At 35.3% G+C, this 21,355-nt stretch overlaps 1 protein-coding gene across 5 annotated transcripts in view; it reads right to left on the reverse strand.

Annotated features, from left to right (window-relative positions):
- CEPT1 (choline/ethanolamine phosphotransferase 1) overlaps positions 1–21,355 on the reverse strand; it is a gene marked incomplete at its 5' end in the record, with an annotated part of 36,709 nt that overhangs the window by 3,557 nt on the left and 11,797 nt on the right. For 4 of the 5 annotated variants that reach the window (XM_081225560.1, XM_081225561.1, XM_081225563.1 and 1 more), the window contains 2 exons: positions 6,141–6,225; positions 19,362–19,503. In XM_081225560.1, coding sequence (XP_081081686.1) covers positions 6,141–6,225; positions 19,362–19,503 — 227 coding nt within the window. Of the gene's footprint in view, positions 1–6,140; positions 6,226–12,905; positions 12,991–19,361; positions 19,504–21,355 lie in introns of all 5 variants that reach the window. The other variant, XM_081225564.1, reaches the window with a different exon arrangement.

Here is a 21,355-nt window from a genome sequence, read left to right on the forward strand (position 1 = left end):
TTTACCTAACATAAGGGGGGCTGAGTGCATTGAGATCATGTATCTAACCTTGTGAACACAATATACCTCATTTAAAATGAAATACACTTGTATAATACTAAATCTTAAAAATCATTTAAGATTTTCTTTCTTTTTGCACATCTCTCTTTAGCTTTTCTGAAGTCTCCCATTTTGTCCAATATGGACTGAAAAGAAAGGAATAGTAAAATGATATATTCTATTAAGTGAAACAAATGACTCCAGGAATAAGATTCCAAAAGCCCACAGTAGTTTAATAGGCAATGAGTTCTTACAGTGAAGACATTTTAATCAGGGCTGTCTACACGTTTTAGGGATGCCAGCTGCTTACACTTCTTTTTTTGCCACGCAGGCTCAGCGGCCATGGCTCACGGGCCCAGCCGCTCCGCGGCATGTGGGATCTTCCCGGACCGGGGCACAAACCCGTGTCCCCTGAATCGGCAGGCGGACTCTCAACCACTGCGCCACCAGGGAAGCCCATGCTTACACTTTTAGAATCAAATAAGAATGTGACACTTCCCATTTTTTGTATGTATAAAACCCCAGTAAAATTGATAAATATAATGCTAAGCTACTCTATTTCTTTAAAACTCTCAAGAACTCAGTTTATTTACACAACTCTATGACCTCTTACAAAAACTGCAGTCTAAAAAAAGAAAGGGAAATCAACTATTCAAATTTCAAGTTGTACTGTGGCAGTGTTTAATTTTCTAAAATGAAATAGGTCAACTTAAAAATTAAGCCCAGAACTTCACAGAGCATCTTAAATTGTCTCCTTCCTTCTCTAACTGATCTCCAAACCCTACAGTCCAAATTCAAAGCTTGTTTTCAATAAAAGAGAAAATCAACACCATGGTTGCTTTGAACTCCAAGAGATTTTTTTGCTCCAGTTCAGAAAACTAAGGATATTACAATCTAAGTCTGATGCACCTGGCTGAAATTCAATATTCTGTCTAGTTTCCTTTTCCCTCCAAAGACAAAGGACCTGTCTGGCAAAGGAGGAAATACTACACTCACTTAGATTTCAAAAGAAGTGAAGCATTAATCCATTACAGGGGCATGCCTGTATTAAGGCCAGGGCACTAAACGGGTGCCAACTCTAGTGTAGCAGTAGTCTGTGCCACAATTGAACTGCATTGCATCACAACTGTATTTAAAATTTGGTGAAAATGCTTTAGGATCATGGAAGTTTTTGCTCTCTGAAAGAACAAAGGATAAACAGCAACATTACAAAAGCCAGGCAAATTAGTAAATGGCTTGGACCACAAACCAAGTAAGCAAGCTATAGACGTAGGAGCAAAGAATCATAACCATTCTTAGGGTCCTCTTCACTTCTGTCATATATGATAGCCACATACACCAAAACATAAGCTCCTGAATGTAGGTTTATGTTTGAATTGATTTTTATATTCTCTCTAGAACCCTGGATATTGTAGGTGCTCAGTATAAACTTATCAAATAGATTAAGATGTTCTCCCTTTCTCTCTCTACATAGAAAGTCTTTTTTGAAATACTGTGAAGACACACCTTGCCCCCACATTAAGAAGGAAAAAGGAAGTTAACTACAAGAAAATCTGAGGCAACGTGAAGGGAAAGCAGAAGTCAGAGGAACCCCAAGTCTCACCAGGTGATCACTTAAAAATCAGCACTGACTCAATCATTTTTAAAAAGTATTAAAAGTATTGCCATTTTCACCTCACACTCAAGATCAAGGAGGGTGGACACACTGTCCTTCCTAGTCTTTCTCTTTCTGTCCTCATCCTCCTGGAACATACCCAGGGTGATCAAAGTGCATCCACTCTATAGAAACAGCCAGAAAGCTGTACTAGAAAAACACTTTTATCTCAGGCCTACCCAGAATGTCGATAGTCTTTGAGACTGGGGAGAATAAGAACTCCCTTGGGTCATGGTGTCTGCTCTACAGCTAGGGTAAAATCCGCTGGATTCATGCCATAAAATTATGTAGTCAAATAATATCAATCTAATGTAGTTCATTTTTCAGAGATTAAAAAAATCTTAAATTCTCAGGTGTACCAGATTAAATGGACACAGGTTTTGGTTTAATCGTTTGGATTAATGCAGAGTATTGGTTACTAAGCTGTTAGACTAGTTTTTCTTGTGAGCATAATAAAATATTCTTACAGGCTTTGTAAATTTCAGCAGAAACAGAAAGTATCATTTTGAGATTAGATACTTCCTTCCAAAGAATGTGGGAATGCCTGTTTATAATGTCTGATTTAGTTAAGTATAAAGCCACTACTTAAGTCTTTTAGTTTAAGAATGAGATACAAATAAATTACACTATATAGCAAGTCTTCAGTTCTACCTAATGAATTCTGAAACTTCACCTGTAGTAACACCCACCATTTGCCTTAACTGGATTCCACAAGGTGTCTCCTGGTTTAATACACGTTTAATCAACTACTACTTTTTTTTTTTAATTTTTATCTTTGGCTGCATTGGGTCTTCGTTGCTGCACGGGGGCTTTCTCTAGTTGTGGCGAGCGGGGGTTACTCTTTGTTGTGGTGCGTGGGCTTCTCATTGCGGTGGCTTCTCTTGTTGCGGAGCATAGGCTCTAGGCATGCTGGCTTCAGTAGTTGAAGCACATGGGCCCTAGAACACGTGGGCTTCAGTAGTTGCAGCACATGGGCTCAGTAGTTGTGGCTTGCGGGCTCTAGTGAGCAAGCTCAGTAGTTACGGCACACGGGCTTAGTTGCTCCGTGGCATGTGGGATCTTCCCAGGCCAGGGATCAAACCTGTGTCCCCTGCATTGGCAGGTGGATTCTTAACCACTGCGCCACCAGGGAAGTCCTCAGCTACTACTTTTAAAAGAATCAAATGTCAGTAAAAGTAACTGTGAGGGGATTTTATGGGTCCCTTCCAAAGTGATGACATTCTTTTTTTAAAGTTATATATATGATAGAAGATAGTTCCAAGACATCTCAAAAGGATATATTCTTTTAGGGAAGCAATACACAAAAAAAGTCTTGTTTTTTTGCAATGTGTAAACCATATACTAACTTTTGTGCATGAAAATAATTTCTTTCTGTAAAAAATGGCAGGTGGGGGGGAAGAAATCCAAAACAGAAACTATGCACACACAAAAAACCCAACCAACCAAAACCAACAAAAACTAACTACAACCTTTGGTAAAAAAACATCTCTTTGAATTAAAAAAAAAAAAAAAAAGAAAAAGTCAAGAAATGGGTAATCAATATGCAGTAGATAGAAATCACTTACCTTTGCAAAACAGCTCATTTTCTAAAATCAGCTTTAAGAAGACATTTGCACTGTTTTTGTTTGTTTTTACTATAAAGTTGCTTTCTTAAATATCAGTAAAAGTCTTTTAATGAGGATTTGGAAGGCAATTTCCATTTTATGGCCTCAACCTCAAAAGAGATAAAAATTTCACAGCTGGGGCTTCCCTGGTGACGCAGTGGTTGGGAGTCCGCCAGCCGATGCAGGAGACGCGGGTTTGTGCCCCGGTCCGGGAGGGTCCCACGTGCCGCAGAGCGGCTGGGCCCGTGAGCCATGGCCGCTGAGCCTGCGCGTCTGGAGCCTGTGCTCCGCAGCGGGGGAGGCCGCTGCAGTGAGAGGCCTGCGTATCGAAGAAAAAAAAAAAAAAAAAAAAAAAAAAAAATTCACAGCTGGGCCCTAAATAAACATCTTCTCTCCATTTTGGCACACAAATAAATCAGAGCACTGCATGTAGTAGTCTTTCCTGAACTAACACAATGCAATTCAAAACAGCATATTCAGCAATGAGCCCATAGGGCCAAGAATAAAGAAAAAAAGAAATACAGTGGTTTGAAGTCAATAATGGGAATCTGTACTGAAATCTGCTCAAAGAACCCAGGGTATTTCTCTAAGCCTCCGAATATCACCAGAGAAGTCCTTTCCTTTTATTTTAATGATGGTAACAGTAGAACCAATGACGCTAATAATAAGACAGTGGCCTGTGAATCTCTTTCCCTACTGCGACCTCCATTTCAGTCTTGGATCTGAGAGTTCCTCAGATTACTTTTTTAAAACATACAATAAAAAAGAATGATTATGTTATCTTAATGCCAATAAAGATAGGACAAAATATTTGATCCTTTTAAAAGAAAAAAAAATTACATCTGCTATGTACATGTATAGATTGTGTATAAATCCTAATAAAGAAAGGTGAAAAGTTTACCTGAAGCAAATTTACTACCAGGCACCACCTAAAAATTATGGATACGTGTATAGCCTGCGTGAATACATAACTGCACTGAAAACAATGCTTTCTGTACCTCCATACTGATACAGATAATTAGGGATATGTACCTGATGCTGACTTGATTTTGGATGATTAAGCCAGAAATCCCATTTTTTTTTTGTTACTGATATGCTGAAACATTAAAGGTAATTTATATGTGTGTAAGATATGCAAAACAATTTTGGAGGGGGAGAGATCTTGGTATAAAACACAAAGCCTATGAAAATAATAATCAATATAGTGAAGAAATTTTAAAAAGTAAGTGGGAGGTAGGCTTTAGGCTTTATTACCTAGTTTCAGGAAAAGAAAATCTTTTCTTTCCTTCTTCTACAGCCAAATTGTTTAAAACTATTCACTATTTAATAGTTTTATAGCTATTTATAACTGTTAACTATTTAACCTACACAAGAGCAAAAGTAATAACATTCTAGTGAAATCTGAGATCTATAGATATAGATCTATATGTATACAGTGTGTATGTATCTACAGACCTCAGATTTCACTAGAGACAGTATTGACTTTTGAGAGTAATGTGTAAAAAAAGATGTGATTTTGAATGATATTACGTACATGAATGAACAGTTTCAGAATTTTCCTGGTTGACTATGGATTATCTTTATTCCTTCATCTTCTCCCTCCTCACAACGCTATCCTCCCGACAAAAGGCATTAAACAATTTCTGGTAATAGATACTTAGGGAAGCATGTTAATTACACTTCCTTAAGTATCTAATTTACCATCATAAAGTGAGTTAGGTAAGGGAAAAAACTTGCTCAGTAAATTTCCCTTATACTTTAAAATTAATCTGATTTTTAAGAACTGTGTTTGTTTAGGAGTAGCAAACATGCCAACTGTAAGAGCAGCAACAACTTCTATTGAGGGCTCATTATTTGATAGGCACTGGTCTGAGTGCTCTACACATACTCATTTAATACACAAAATAACCTTATAAGACAGGTACTATTATTGTCTTCATTTTACAGAGAAGAAAACTAAGCCACAGAGTTGAATAACAGATCAAGTTCATACAGTAGGCAGTGGAGCCAGGATCAAACTCACGCAGTCTGGTTCCTGAGACTGTGTTCTTGGCCCCCGTATTATATATATTATATTCGCTCTTTCAGAAGTTTGTGGAAAAGAACTTGTGTTTGTAGGGGTGACTGCATTTCAAGTCAAGTTGAAAATCAAGTTCCTGGCTTGTGAAAACAATCCTAAGGCACTGATTTCAATAAACACTTATTCTGTTCTGGGGCCAGAGTTAATTTACTACCAAAATTTGTTATTCAGCTTTAAGCATATAACAGAGAAACTAGTAGACTCGTGTAGCTCAGAAAGAGAATAAAAGATTTGGCTTAATCTTGTCATTGGTTAACTTGATACACTACCTGCTGTTTCCTCAGCTGTAAAATAGGACGACAAATAATAATTCTGATAGCCTTCAAAAATAACCCTGGGGCTTCCCTGGTGGCACAGTGGTTGAGAGTCCGCCTGCCGATGCAGGGGACACGAGTTTGTGCCCCGGTCCGGGAAGATCCCACATGCCGCGGAGCGGCTGGGCCCATGAGCCATGGCCGCTGAGCCTGCGCGTCCGGAGCCTGTGCTCCGCAACGGGAGAGGCCACAACAGTGAGAGGCCCGCGTACCGCAAAGAAAAGAAAAAAAAATAACCCTGAAATGGATCTACTGTACAACATAACTCCAAGTAGTAAAATTCACTATGCCCTAAAGAGAAGTTTGTGTCCTATCATTGCTGTTACGTTTTGTTTTCAGAAAGAATAAAATACTTTTACATATCATCCTTTAACTGGATTATACTATATTAGAAAAACACAAGCAAAAGACAACATGCATTACATGGGATACACAATGTGCAGAGTTACCATAGATTGCCAAAAAGGTGGTCCTCCAATCACTGCCAGCAAATGCATGATTATTATGAAGATTTGCACTTCAGTCACATCAATTCTGATTAGGTACAAAAAATCCAAAAAAGCAGAATTACTCAAAACAATTTCAAGTTAATTACTTGCAAGCTTAGCAGCATTCCTCTATCATGCACAATATAAAAAAATCTCAAATATTGAGGAAAGGGGAAAAGGAGGTGTCAAAAATTTGTTATGAGCAAAATCAAATAAAATCCAGAGCGTTTTAATTTAATTTGATGAATTTCACAGAGCAATAAAAACCCCTCCTTTCTAAAGAAAATTTCTGACTCATTGAAGTTGGGCTGAAACTACAGCTTAACCTTTCTCACCAAAAAAAAAAAGTGTGTGTGTATTAAATTTTGAATGTCAAGCAGAGGATTGCATTGTACTGCTATATAATATGAGATCTTGAAATAAGTGCTTTGTAGTATCAAATGGAAGAAATGGTGAGCTTTTACTAAAGTAACATAAATCTCTGATACCTTGGCAAAACTTACTGCCCTTTAGATATATTCATTTAATGCCTTCCATGATATGGGTGTGAAAAAAAAAACTTCACCCAATTCTCAATCAAATTCTTATGCTTATTAGGTCAACTACTCTAAGATGTCTGGAAAGAAGATACTGAAAGCAGCCAAGAATTAGCTTTGAGGTTGCTGAAAATGATCTTACAGTCAAGAAGAGACAAACCAGGTACAAAAACAGGGCAGTAGAAATTAGAAGCCTGAAAGTCTGAAAAAAGAATATGGGCATATTCTGAAGACTGAGGAGCAAAGCAAAAACTGGTGTTCCTTTCCTTCTGTAAACTAGCATTTTTTATAATCTTGAGATTGTCATTCTCAGATTACTGGATCCAAATAAATGCCTTTTAATTTTGCTGATTTACCCTACAGATATGCTTGCACAAAATGTCTGTACAAGGTTATTTATTACAGATTAATAGTTGCAAAACTTTAAAAATATATCTCAGTGAGGGAGTAGTTATAGAAATTATGGTACTTCCATACAGTGAACTATTGGGTAGCTTTAAAAAAAGAGTGGGGTAGCTCTCTAGTGGTGACATGGAAAAATATCAAAGTTATATTGGGTGAAGAAAAATGCTGCAGAATGTATATATGAACTTTTTGCGTAAAAAAAGAAGAAAAATAATATTACATTTTAATTTTTGCCGATAATTACATAACAAATTTCTGGAAAGATACATTACAAACTAAGAACAGTGGGTACCTATTGGAGAGGACAGTGTGGGAACTGGACAGCTGGAGATGAGGATGAGAAGGAGACTATTCACTGCACACCTTTTTTATAATGTTAGTTTTTAAACAAAGTGAATAATTTATCTATTAAGAAGGTAAACTTAAAAAAAAAGTCAGTCTAAGAAAACTGATAGCAACAACAGCAAGGGGGTTCAAATCCCAGAGCAGAATAGAGCCCCCATTTCTAAAACTGATACTTCAAGCAGACAATCTATCATGTGAGCTTAAGATATGTAAGTTTTATGCTCATAATAAATAACTAGATTGAAACCAATCTCTCACAACTAAAAAAAATTATCTTTGATTGCTCAAGAATGTTTTTTAAATAGAAGCATATTAAGCTGCAAACATATAGTGATGTAGTTATCTTGATATACACATTTATTGAAAAAAATGGACTGAATTAGGCTCAAAAGAATCTGTAGAGCTGACCTGGTGAGTGATGTTGCCAATAAGGGGAATTACACTCAGTAGCAGACTCAGGAGACTAAGCAGGTGTCAAAGATGATCGACTCTGTCTTGGGTGGAGGAGGGTAGACATCTTACAACATTTTGCTGGATATGTGAAGTAGCCTTTTGGGAGGGGAAGGGCAGGAAGTATAGAATTACAAAATAAAAATGGAGGGAACCTCATGCAATTAATCTTTGTACCTTGGATGAATGTAAGTAAAAGAGATTAGGAAACATGAAAGATCTTTACAAAGCCCAAATTGGGATTCCTGGGAAATTTTTATGGATTAGCCTGTTTGGAAATTTTGGAAGACAGAATTCTGTAAACCGTTCAGATACTATCACTGAATTTAGATCAACAATGCTTTAATGTTAGGAGGGAGAGCCAGGGAAAACTTACTTACCAGTTGGTAATTAGTTAAGAACATTTTTTTCCTGTGTGATTATCTGATTTAGTGGAATACTCTGTACTCCAGGATAAAGCCCTACTGCTCTGAATCATGAGAATTGCCTATCACCACTTCTGGATGTGTGGCTCTAATCTTGACTGTCAATGAAAAAACGTGCAGTGCGAGGCCATCCGGAAAGAGAGAAACTAAGCAAGCTAAGTGGGACAGGTGGCAGAAATGATTAACAGTGAACAAGAGTTAATGATTCTGTTTAGAAGAGAAGTGGTTATCTGACAGTCCATTTTTCCACCCTTCCACTAAGAAGTCTCTCAATATGGGTTGAATTTACTGTAACACATATTAGGAGGGGGCTCATTTTACGCTTTTTGGCTATGCAGGAAAGGCATAATTATCTAGAGGGAGAATATTATATAAGGCAGGAATTTGGCATTTCTGTAGTCACTTGTTATTTTCAAAATAATAACATGGGTGATAATATTTCCGAGTGTTGGAACTATTTCTCTAAAACAAAAACAAAAAAAAATCAACCTCCACAACTACACCAAAAATAAGCCCTTCAAGGGACAAGGGCTATGTGGTAGAAAACCACCTAAAACACCAGAGTGACTTTTTAAAAAAGACATGGGAAAACAAGTCTCTTAACTATAGCATTAGATTTTCACAGCCTAAAAGTTTCAGAGGGGGGAAATTAGATGATAATAAACATAATTTTCTATAACCATGAAAGTATTTAAATATCTTGACTGGTATTGCTTAAATAATTTCTTACTTCTACTTTATTTTAGTATAGGTTTTGTCAAAGGACAAAAAGAACTTCCCCAACTGCTGTGGATAATCCATGAGTACTCTGGTCAGAACACACTTAAATTACTACAACAAGCCAGCAACAAACAACCCATTCTGATGGTTGTCACAGAAGAAAGATGGAGAAAAGCAAACCAGTTGTGGAGATTGAGCTCTCCCATTTTTCTGACAGGGAAGCTGTAAGTGTGGCAGTTCACAGTGAAAATAACCTTCAACACTCATAACAAATCCCTTGGGCCCATCACTCCTTACAACATCCTAATGGTCAACTGATTAAGAGGTACAGAATATCAAGGCGTCCTAAATAAATATGAGTAATTTTAACTTCTGAACAAGAAATAGAAGCTTTCTAGTTGGAGTGAGGATCCTAGGGAAGCTTCATTACCAGAGAAAGACAGCTTAAAAAGTTCCCTGATCAGGACAGTTATTACATGAGAAGTACAGCTTTTAAAAGTGATTAAGGGGTGCAACAACTCCAAACCATCTAAGTTAGCTAACTATAAAGAAAATTTCTATTTTGAATGTCTCATATTTATTTCTTAGTGTTCAGAGAGATTCCTAACAAATGCATTTGGTTTGAATTCCAACAAGACTCAGCATTAACTGAGGAATGTGAAGGGATTTAACTGACATTCTGTGAGCGTTGATAAGCATGTTAATCGTCATTTCCTAGCATTTTTAATATCAGAAATAAGACAATTTAATCTAGTTTTCATCTACATATGGCATATGCATTTCAAAGATATACTTGCAGTTAATTTGGAAACATAATTTTTTAAATTAAACTATACATAATAAACATAATTTCGTTGTCACTGGGTTGGCTACTAGCTTGGTTTTAACAGAGAATACGCACTAGGGCTAGATTTGCAATGTCATAGAAATTCTGATTTGTACAATTTGACTTGTTAGCTACTATTTTAAGAGAAGCATTTTGCTTAGGAAGTCACTGAAGGGGGCTGGAGTCCTAGTCAAGGATTAGACTGCTGTTAACTACAGATTTGCAATTATTTGTAAATGGATCTGATGTTCTAGGGAGCAGGGTGGGTGAAGTACTGGTACACTGGAATGAAGATTGACCTAGAAATTCAACATACTGCCTTCCAATATTTTACTTCCTACCCTTCATAAGGGGCAAGACAGGCTTAATGTTAATAACATTAACTATATAGCTGAGTGACAACTATGAGTATTTTAAAGTCAAGTGTTATACACAGAGAAAGTCTAAGCATCTATTTTTGAGATAAGTTGAATTATTTAAAACAGTATTATCTACCACGAGTGACTATACAGATCTTTAGACTATCTGAGAAGACTAAAACAAAACAACAACCCACCCAGTGACTTTGAATAAGAGAAAAATAGGCAAAAGCTAGCATAGAACAAGTCCTCTAAGAGGAACTAAAGTTTAGGTCTCAAATTTAAGGGGGCAGCCTATCCTTATCACTGTTGGAAACAGAAAAATTAGAAGACAGTCCTCTCACCTCATTTAGTAATCATCTCAGAGTTAAATAAAGGGATCATGGACATATTCTTCCTCTCAAAATAGCACAATCAATTTTGAAAGAAATCTGGAAATTATTGGGAATTACTAACACAGGTTTTAAAATATAATAATAATGATAATAAACACTATGACAAGCACTGTAGTCAGCACATAACATGCTTTACTCTTTTAATCTTTACAACTATCCTAGGAGGTAGGAAATATTACCACTATTTTATAGATGAGGAAATCTGGTCAGATAGGGTAAGTGACTTTTCAAAGGTTACAGAAATGATAAGTGGCAGAGCCTTGAAAGGAATTAGTGTTGTTCCTACACAGTACTAAAACTCTTCTAATTTTTAGTCTGCTAATCAACGGGGATAAACATTTGTCATACGTTTTTAACTTGTTATCACTAAGATGTCTGTATGTTTCAGGATGAAGGTTCTTGCATTCTAACACAGTTTTCCCTAAAATGGCAGAATACCACAGGCAATAGCTAACACAGGAGTTTAGATGCTAATAAATTAAAATAATTTGGAAACAAATTACAAAGAACAACTCTTTCTGAAGCTTGTATTTTCCTCTGACTTTGTAAAGAAAAAAGAAAGTACATCTGACAATTTCATTTCAATGACCGAAATCAGTTAAAGCAACACACATTAAAAGCAAAGGAAAATCTCTGCAAGTTAGCAACTGATAAAAGTGAAGACAGTACATCTGAAGAAAAAATGTATTTCCAAAACATTTTTCATGATGTTAAAATGCTTTAGTTCTAGAAACATTTTAATAGGAAGGGCTCTATAAACAGAGGGTACTTTGTTATCATAGACAGACAAGGTGAAGGTAAATAATAGTCAGTATCCTGACTATTAATTTCATTAAGAACACTGGTGGAAAAAAACCTTTTGTAAGTTTAGTTAATATTAATAAATGAGCTATCAAAAATTATAAATCTAGACAACTGCAGTGAGCATAAAAAGCTTCAGGTCTTTGGAGAAATTACCAGAAACAGGTTAAGGGTAAAGGAGTGCTAAAGGATGACACATCCTGAGCTATGCACATCATTCTACTCTAGGTGGGAATCCCACAAATAATTATGCCAATACATTGTAAATTCAATTGAAAATGGCTTTAGTTTTGCTCCTAAAACATGCCTATAGTACTTTTTAGTATACTTCATATTCCAAGTTTATTTGAAAACATGATGTAGGATATCCCTCACTACTGATTTGTCCCCAAAGCCATCATTACTACCATTGAATAACTGGATTTATAATGCTACAAGATACCTTTCAGAAAGAACTGCTATCAGAGACTCACTATTTCTATCATATTATTGAAGCACGTTTGGGTATGGGGACTCAATGCACGAAACCTAATGCAGCCTTGTATTGATAGAATGATCTGTAATATGAACAGTTCCCCAATACTCCCTAAACTGCAAAAATTTTTTAAAAAATCTATTTTTCTTGTAAATAAACCTTTTCATACTAAAGTGTGAAGGATTCTGCAAAATTCCACTGGGAAAGCATTTCTTAATAAATCTTTTTAAACGTTCAAAAGTCATAAGGCCAAAATTACAATTCTAATACGAAAGAAAAAAAGATATTACTTACTCTCTTAGCATTAATTCAGGAAATAGGTATTTACCAAAACAAAACAGAAAAAGGAGGGTATTCAAAGAATAACTACAGTAACATGAAAAGCTAAGAATACTTAGTTTTTAAAGCACAACTAAGAGAGGAAAACAGTAAACAAAACAAATAGAAGTGAGAATAGCTTCTAACATTAAATTTTTTATTTTTTTAAAACCAAGATCATTTAAGAGAAGCAGAAAAACTAGTACCAGGTTTCTTAAAGAATATTAAGAGAATATATAAACAGAATTTTTCCTACATTACTATAAAGAGTCCCCTCAACCTACCTATCTAAGGAAAACTCTGCTTGCTTTATTTTGTAAAAAATGTAAATATCAAAAAGTTCTGTTTAATGGTGGAAAGGTATTTGTTTCAAAAATATTTCATAGAGCAAAAATGTTACAAGGTACAGTAGGTAAATGGGAGAGAGAATTGTTTTTAGCATCAAATCACCAGAAATATTATATTTCAAAAAATTTTGTTTAATAGGGTGGATTTTTATTGCCCTATTATATCTTAAAATTATTTGTTTTCTAATAACCTGTTTGTCTGTGAAATACCACAAGAAGACTTTTGAATTTTTGTTTTTAAATTACTCTGTGCATGACAAAGGTGCCGTCTTTATTGAGTTCATGCCATTGTTCACTGGACAGCATGAATATTCTAGCAGTTACCGTGAAGTTCCAGAACCAAGGACCCAGGGTTCCTGTGAGAAGCTGGCATATTATAATTATGATCTGGGACTCTGTAACATCGAATCTATGCATAAGGAAACAAACATTTCAAAGTAACTTTACTCAGAGCTTTTGCTAAAGAGCCCTACTAAAACAAGGTAGCAAAAATAGACTTAAAATGTAGCATTCTCCTTATAAAGACATCTAAAGATTCAATGAAGCAATTTATACAGTACAATTACTATCCTTATGCATACAGGTATACTTTTTACTCAAATCAAAACAGTATAAAAGTTTAAAATTTAAAAGTGTCATACGCTGAATAAATGACTTATAAATAGGCAGCTGGAAACACTGGAACTAAAAATGCAGTCAATTCTTAATTACCTAGGAATGGTGAATACTACTTGCCAAATAATCACACTGTGATTCAGGTCCCCTCAGTGCCAGAACCTATCCAGACTTCCCTGTGGATAGAAATGCTTCTCAGAAGCCCCAGCGGACAGTCATCTATCTATGTGCTTGAAAAACCGCTAATCATCTTATACCCTTCACTTCTCCACACCTCATCCTGCTCCTACCTCTGCTATTTCAGTAAAATTACCACATGGATGTGGAAGGGGCAAGAGGGAAAGTGAAAGTATGACTTCTTTTGATAAGGCCAAAGCAAAAATCAAATTGGCCACTTCCTTATCCTGTTTCCTGATAACCTCTCGTCTAAGAATCGTATCCTTTTTCCTTTCTCTTCCCTTAATTCCCCATCAGCATTATAACTCTCTACTATATTGGATTAGTTTATTAGTCGTAAAAATAGTTAAAACATCCAATTCAATGGTGACAGAAATAGCGTAGTAGTATAGAACAGGCTTCAAATAAAAACTACATAATCAAAATTAAGAACTGAGGAATGCTAATGAGATAGAAAGAGGTCCATGATTCTACCTGATGATCTGATAGTTCAAACTACAATCTAGGTTTTACATTAATACAAATGTTGTAGTTGTTTTAGGATATTGTCTATAATAACTTGATAAAATTTAAATGGGCAGAGTCCAAATGAATGAATCATTGCTGGGAAAAAAACAAAACAAAACAGGTAAACTAGAAACTAAAAGGAAAGTCTCTGGTATTTAATAATTCATGCGATAAATCTTAAAACATTTAAAGATAGGCAGATCCTATATAGGAATTCAGTAGGAAGCTTCCTAATTCTTTTATTTTTTATTGACGTACAGCTGATTTACAATGTTGTGTTAGTTTCTGGTGTGTAGCAAAGTGATTCAGTTAATAAAATATAATATGTATATATGAAATATAATATGTATATATAGTATGTATATGTTATATAACATACTTTATAAATAGATAAGTTATATAATATATATTCTTTTTCATATTCTTTTCCATTGTGTTTTATTACAGGATATTGAATATAGTCTCCTGTGCTATACAGTAGGACCTTATTGTTTATCTATTTTATATATAGGAAATTTCCTAATTCTTAATCCACAGAAAGTGGATTACGTATTGGGTTGGCCAAAAAGTTCATTCGGGGTTTTCTATACCATCTTACGGAAAAACTCAAACAAACTTTTTGGCCAACACAATATGATGGACAACAGTTTTTAATTACTTGCAAGTAGCAGGACTTTGAATACTTATTCTTTAGAGGTTATTTGGATTTGAAGATGAACTGGATTTGTCATACTACTAGTAAATACACAGACTATTAACTTTTTTCAATTAACTACAGAAAAGAAAAAGCCCGAAGTTATTTCCTTACATAGGAATAAATGTGGGTGGCAGGCTTTTTAGCTAATGTAAATGTGAAACCCTAGATGCATGAATTGAAAAATGTCATAAAGTGAAGATACTCTGCCTGCTATAACTATAATAAGCACACTAGGAATAATATCTGTAAAAGTAATAGACTCTCAGGAGGAACCTTAGATATCACATATCCCAAACTCTTACGTTACAAATTGGGAAATGAGGCCCACAAAAGTCATGGGCCTTGCCCAAGCTGATATACAGATAATTTGGAGATAACACTTGAGGCAAGACACACTGGCCTGAGTTCAATCTATTAAAATTCCTTTCTTTCATTCTCTCCCAAAAAGATAACAAGAGTATTTTTTTTCTGAAGCGATAACTTAAGAGTTTTACCTTTCACAGTGTGTAAGATTTTTTAAGACCTATGTTTTACAGAAATATAATCTTATTATAGATTGTTTAGGGTTTCTAAGCATTTAATTTATAAAAATGATTCTATACATACATCTACAAGTTATATATTTAAAAGTATCTGGATATAGAGGGTTTAGGTCTTAAGAAATGTGAACTCTTCCATTTAATATAATCCATAAACATTAAAAGAATATTTTATAAGCGTTTACAAATGAGCTTCAACTCATAATTCTTCTCTTCTTCCACTAACCCAATCCTTCTATGCAGTTCTAGCCTCTAAGCCCATATCCCTCCCTCAGTTTTTCATATCCAGGCTAGTAAAAATCCTAAAGGTCTAAGCTGGGTTTGGAAGGTCCCCATGAGCAGTACCCATCTCCATCAGCTCTCTACTTACTCAGTCCAGAAGCACTGTCAGGACAGAGGTCTGTCTAGCTATGACAGGTACTGATATTCTCTGTGCAAGGCAGCTTTTAGCAAATCAGATTTTAGTGATCAGAATAAAGATATAGCTCATACTTTCAGGGAAGAAGTATCCAAATCACATTGGTTTTTTCACAATACCTGACTGTGAATGAAAATTATTTAGTTATGGATAAATTATTATGCCATTTTTTGTGCAAGCACACTTAAGAACTAAAAATAGGGACATTAGGAGACTAAGGAAAACAAACAAAATTTCTTCTTTGGTAAATATACTATTTTATAAGGTTATTAAACATATAACAACCTGGATTTATTACATATATATTAGAGAAACCTCGTGATTTTTTTGTCACTCGTGTATAAATATCAAAATAAAACAATTAAAATAAAAATGTTTTAAAATAAAATTCCCAAGATGCCTAAGGCTGCTTTCCCCTAAGGAGGAAGAAAAAGCAAGTGATTTTTAAAAATTTCTTTTCTCAAATTATATTTGAGGATTGACCTTTCCTAATTAAATAAATAAAATTTGGACTTTCTCTTCTACACATATAAACTTTACTTCAATATTTAAGCTACTATACATCTGCCTATAATATCTGCTCTTAAAAACTATGTGAAATCTAAAATGGCATTTTTAAAACTACTTTAGAAATATCTATATTATTCCATATGCTTCCATTACATTGGTATTCTGATAAATATTTCCTTAAATGTAAAGCACTCGCAGTATATTTCTATGAAGGTTGTAGCTTGCTTTTAATTTTAAAAATAACTAAATTCGGTGTTGCTTTAATGTGGATGCAAGATTTCAGAAAACTGTATACAGTTTTCCCAAATCAAAACCAATCCCTTAGGGAATTCCTTGGAGGTCCAGTGGTTAAGACTCCATGCTTTCACTGCCAAGGGCATGGGTTCGATCCCTTGTCGGGGAACTAAGATTCCGCAAGCCGCGGCCAATTTAAAGAAAGAAAGAAAGAAAGAAACTCAATTTTAAAAAAAATCCTTTACAATACAAATATTTAATTTAAACTGAGAAATTAATCCCAACTGGTCTCGATATTTCTAGATATTTTTTCACACCATTATAAGGAAGCACTGCAGTCTCAGAGGGAGAGTGTGCTCCTAATCTAGTCCCAACTGCCTGATAACTCTACTCCTTTGGGTCCTGCATTTTTAGCCATCTAAGCTCGATACATCACCCCCCCGCCTTTTCTTCAGGTGTCTTCAATCTCTTTTCTAAGTCAGTTTCTTCTGTATGTTCAAAATTTTCCCATTAAAAATACAAACCCCTTCTTCCTTTGAGCCCATGTTTGCTCCTCTAACTGATGCCTTGCTCCTTCCCATCCCAGCTACACATTTTATAAGTAATCTGTATTAACTGTGTGCTTATTTATTTCGTTCACTTCTGTTCCCTACAGTCTGGCCTCATTTTGAGTCTTGGCAGCACTTAGCATTGTTCTCTTTTGAAATTCATCCCTCTACTGGCTTTTCATTCTGGTATGCCTCCTCCTACTCTGGCTGTTCAATAATTTTCATGGGCTTCTTTCTAGGCTTGCTCTGTTTTCTGCTATTCTCATTCTATTTGGATGTCTAAAATCCCTCACATACATGTTCTGGATAAAACTATTCCTTTGAATAGGTTCCTCTCCCTTCAGGGCCTTTCTCCACCTTCCATCCAACCACCCAAGGAAGGGAACTGGGAGTCATTCCAGTCTCTGCTCTCTCATTCATTCTCCATAACCAAATACAGACTATGTCCTACAGTTTCTACCTCTTAAGTCTCTCTCCAACCTATCCCTTTCTCTTCGATAGCACTGTCATCGTGCTAGTTCAGATTTCATTGTTCCTCACATTTAATTATGGTGATGCCTCCTAAGGGATCTTCTTACTTCTGTCACAGCCCACTCCAATTCACCCTCCAAATTGTTGCCAGACTGGTATTTCCAAAAGGTACTTTTGTCATTTCCCTGCTTTAGGTCCTGCAAAGGTTCTCAATAGATTCAGGATAAAAAGCCCTCAGTTCTTGGCAGGACATAGAAGGCCCTCAATTTTCTGGAGCTTCTCCAGCCTTATCTCCTGCCACACCCCTATAAGCATCTTATGATTTAACAATATAGAACTGCTTGCAGTTCCTCAAGTACATATTTCATCAAAGGAATACACTGCAAGGGAAATGTTAAGACCGGCAAAAAGAAAGTTGTGATAGCAAATCACTCCTAAAAACACTGTCTATTTAACTCTTCCCTTGCTTCCACGGTTCATTTTCGTTCCTTCCTTCAGTTCCTACACCATGTAGCTGGTGCTGCTTTACTTGAAAGGGAAAGAAAATAAATTAGGGCTAGATAAGCTTTCAAAAGAAGGGTCTGAAAGTTAACTGTGAGATAATAACCAATGAACATAAACTATGTGAAAAACAGATACTACAAATTCTGCTATTTTTGAAAACAGTAACATCACTAACAATTAAAACTGAATTAGGGCAAACCAAGTGATCTTAGAAGTCTATCATAATTTGTGGTTTTTACCTAAAGCAGAAAAAAACTATGAAAACATTACTGAGATAATGTAAAGGCTATGAAAATATTGAGGAAAAACATCTGCATATAACATTTTCGATTACTGCTCTTTTTTAATACCAGATATCTTCAGTATTTTCTGAGCAGAGATCATTTTATACGCTGCTGATTAATGCACAGGCATACAGTTCTCAACTGGACACTCAGGTCCACTACTGTCACTTGAGATGTGCCTTAAACATGTTCTCTAAATCCCTTTATTTTTACATTCTTCCAAGACATGTCTTTTAGTTAACATCCAAAGTATTAATAATTATTCATTTACTGTCATAAGAACATCTTAAATTCTATTTAAACAAGGTTAGCAAAAATCACCTGAAGTGAACTTGTAGGGAACAGCTAAAAATTTCTATGCATTCTGGCTTTTTCAAGGCCTAGAAAACTAAGTTTATCAGTGATCTAAAATTTTAAAATTCATTAATGATTTGCCTTAATGAGAGATTAGGTTAAGATATTCTCCTATCATTTGACATCAAGATTTTTATTTTGATATTCCATGAAGTTTTCAGAGTCTTTTCTCGGGTTATCTTTTAATCCTACACCATTAAAAAAATAAAAGACTAACTTGAGCAGTGTAAATAGGATCTGTGATACTTAATTAAACACCGGTTGGTGAATTCCATCCTTAACCTTGTTCCAAGACTGGTTTACTCATTAATATTTACGGAAAAGTACTAATCACCAGGTAGGAACTATTCACTTCGGAGTTTGAAGAAAGTTTCTATTTCATTTTTTAAATTGTTAGGCATTTTGTTGGCAGTAGTAATCTATATGGTGTGCTCATATCCACTAAATTATCAAGAGCTTAGATATTTATAGATTCATAAATAAAACGATGTGAAAAGAATAAAATCTAATTAAGCTATGATATTTAGAGATAAGAGTTGCTCTTTGCTTTCATAAACTATCTTTTCTTTCCTGAAAATACATGTTCATGTGTCAAAGTAAAACATAGTGTTAAGGTGAATAACAGTGGGGAAAAAGAAAAATGAATTTGTCTGAGGGAAATACAGTGGATATGAGTGAAGGGCCTACTGTTTTTCATGTTACTTTAAAAATATTGGTTGGGAGGTTCTAATATTTCCTTTTAAAAAGTGTGACAGAAGGACACATGATTGAGGCCGTTACACAGTAGCTAAAATAATGAGACTTTTAAACTTCTTTTATTTACTAAACTAGTGGTTTAATCAAGTCCTAATACTCAAATACCTATAAGCAACATTCTACATATTTGAAAGAGAAAACAAAATCACCATTAAGTGTTACTTACATTCCAAATCGCAATGTTCCAGAAACATATGTTTGCCAATGTGCACAATAGAACATGAATGTCCCAGCAAAACAACAAAAAAACATCCAGTCAGGGTTTGTCCCCAGTTGCACTGCAATACAAGTTCCAAGAACCACGAAAACTGAAAAAGAAAGATCACAATGAAAACTGAAAAATCTGAATAACAAACATTAACTGAGCTGGAAATGATTTTACATGAGGCAAAAAGAAAACATGCCGTGAACGTACAATCTGCTCTCAGTTATCTATGCAAACAGGAAAGTAGGATATAATCTTTTACATTATCCTTCACCCTGTAATTTCAATCTCTTCTTTCACTACACCACTTAGTGGAACCAAACTTCTTGAAAGCAACTAAAATACTTTAGCATTTTTTGGAGTACAGGCATATCTCATTTTATTACACTTTGCAGATACTATGCTTCCAGATACTGCATTTTTTTTTTTTTTTTTTTTTTTTTTTTTACCAGTTAAAGGTTTATGGCAACCCTGCATTGAGCAAGTCTTTCAGTGCCTTTTTTTGTTTTCCAACAGCATTTTGTTCACTTAGTATCTCTGTGTCACTTTTCGGTAATTCTTAAAATATTTCAAACTTTTTTCATTATTATTATATTTGTCATGATGATTTCTGATCAGTGATCTTTGATGTTACTACTGCAAAAAGATTACAACTTGCTGAAGGCTCAGATGATAGCATTTTTTTAGCAATAAAGTTTTTTTTTTGTTTGTTTGTTTTTTGCGGTATGCGGGCCTCTCACTGTTGTGGCCTCTCCCGTTGCGGAGCACAGGCTCCGGACGCGCAGGCTCCGGACGCGCAGGCTCAGAGGCCATGGCTCACGGGCCCAGCCGCTCCGCGGCATGTGGGATCTTCCCGGACCGGGGCACGAACCCGTGTCCCCTGCATCGGCAGGTGGACTCTCAACCACTGCGCCACAAGGGAAGCCCAAGTATTTTTTAATTAAGGTATGTACATTGTTTTTTCAGACATAATGCTACTGCACAGTTAACAGACTAAAGTGTAGTGTAAAACTATCTTTTATATACACTGGGAAACCAAAAAAATTTGTGTGTCTCGCTTTATTGCAATATTTATTGCAGTGGTCTGGAACCAAACCCACAATATCTCTGAGGTATGTCTGTATTCCCCCAACTCTATAGTACCAGTTATCAGTGAAAAATTACAAGGCTGAAGGTCAAAAAGAAAGAAAAACAAAAGGCCTAGATAATTCACAAAGGGACCTAGTTGTCTTTTCTTATTTAGCAGATTTCATTATGGGTAATATACATTAAAAAAAAAAAGGACTTGCTATAAAACTCTGGAACTCAAACTACTAATGCAAAAATGACTATCACTTAAAAAACAGGACACCTATCATTCTGCTGCCAACTAATTAAATTATAATAGCCTTTCAAGATGCCCAACTAGCCTTTATAAGAGCTTAGCTGTTCCTTCCCCTCTACTAAGCAAGCTGCTGTCAGGATACACTGAAACAATGATCTTAGCATACACCTACGTCTGTGAATCTGAGTTCACAAGGTAAAACCATCAAGGGTTTTTGTTTGCTTCTTTTAAAATATTTTAAATGCAATGCCAAATGACAAGAAACCAACTGAGCTGCTAAATAAAAAATAAGTGTGTGTGTGTCGGGGGCAGGTGGGAAGTCAGGGTGAGGGGATTTCTTCAAAGGAAGACTAGTTAGAAACTGTCACTTAATTTCTAATTTCTTTTTTCCCTCTAAAAAACTACCAAAATATTATTTTTTAAATGGTACAAATAAAGACATACCACATATAATCTAATTACAGTAACCTATCTATTGCTAGCACCTTAGTGTATTTTTTTTCTAGTCTTTGCATCCAAGCCCATTATCACAGTTATACTTCAAGTCTACAACATAATTTTAAATGTCTACATAGTATCCATTTAAATATAAAGACTACGTATTTCCTAGTCTCCCATTATTGAACTCTCA

This window comes from Mesoplodon bidens (assembly GCF_964165515.1).
Source record: "Mesoplodon bidens genome assembly, chromosome: 2".
NCBI lineage: Eukaryota > Metazoa > Chordata > Mammalia > Artiodactyla > Ziphiidae > Mesoplodon > Mesoplodon bidens.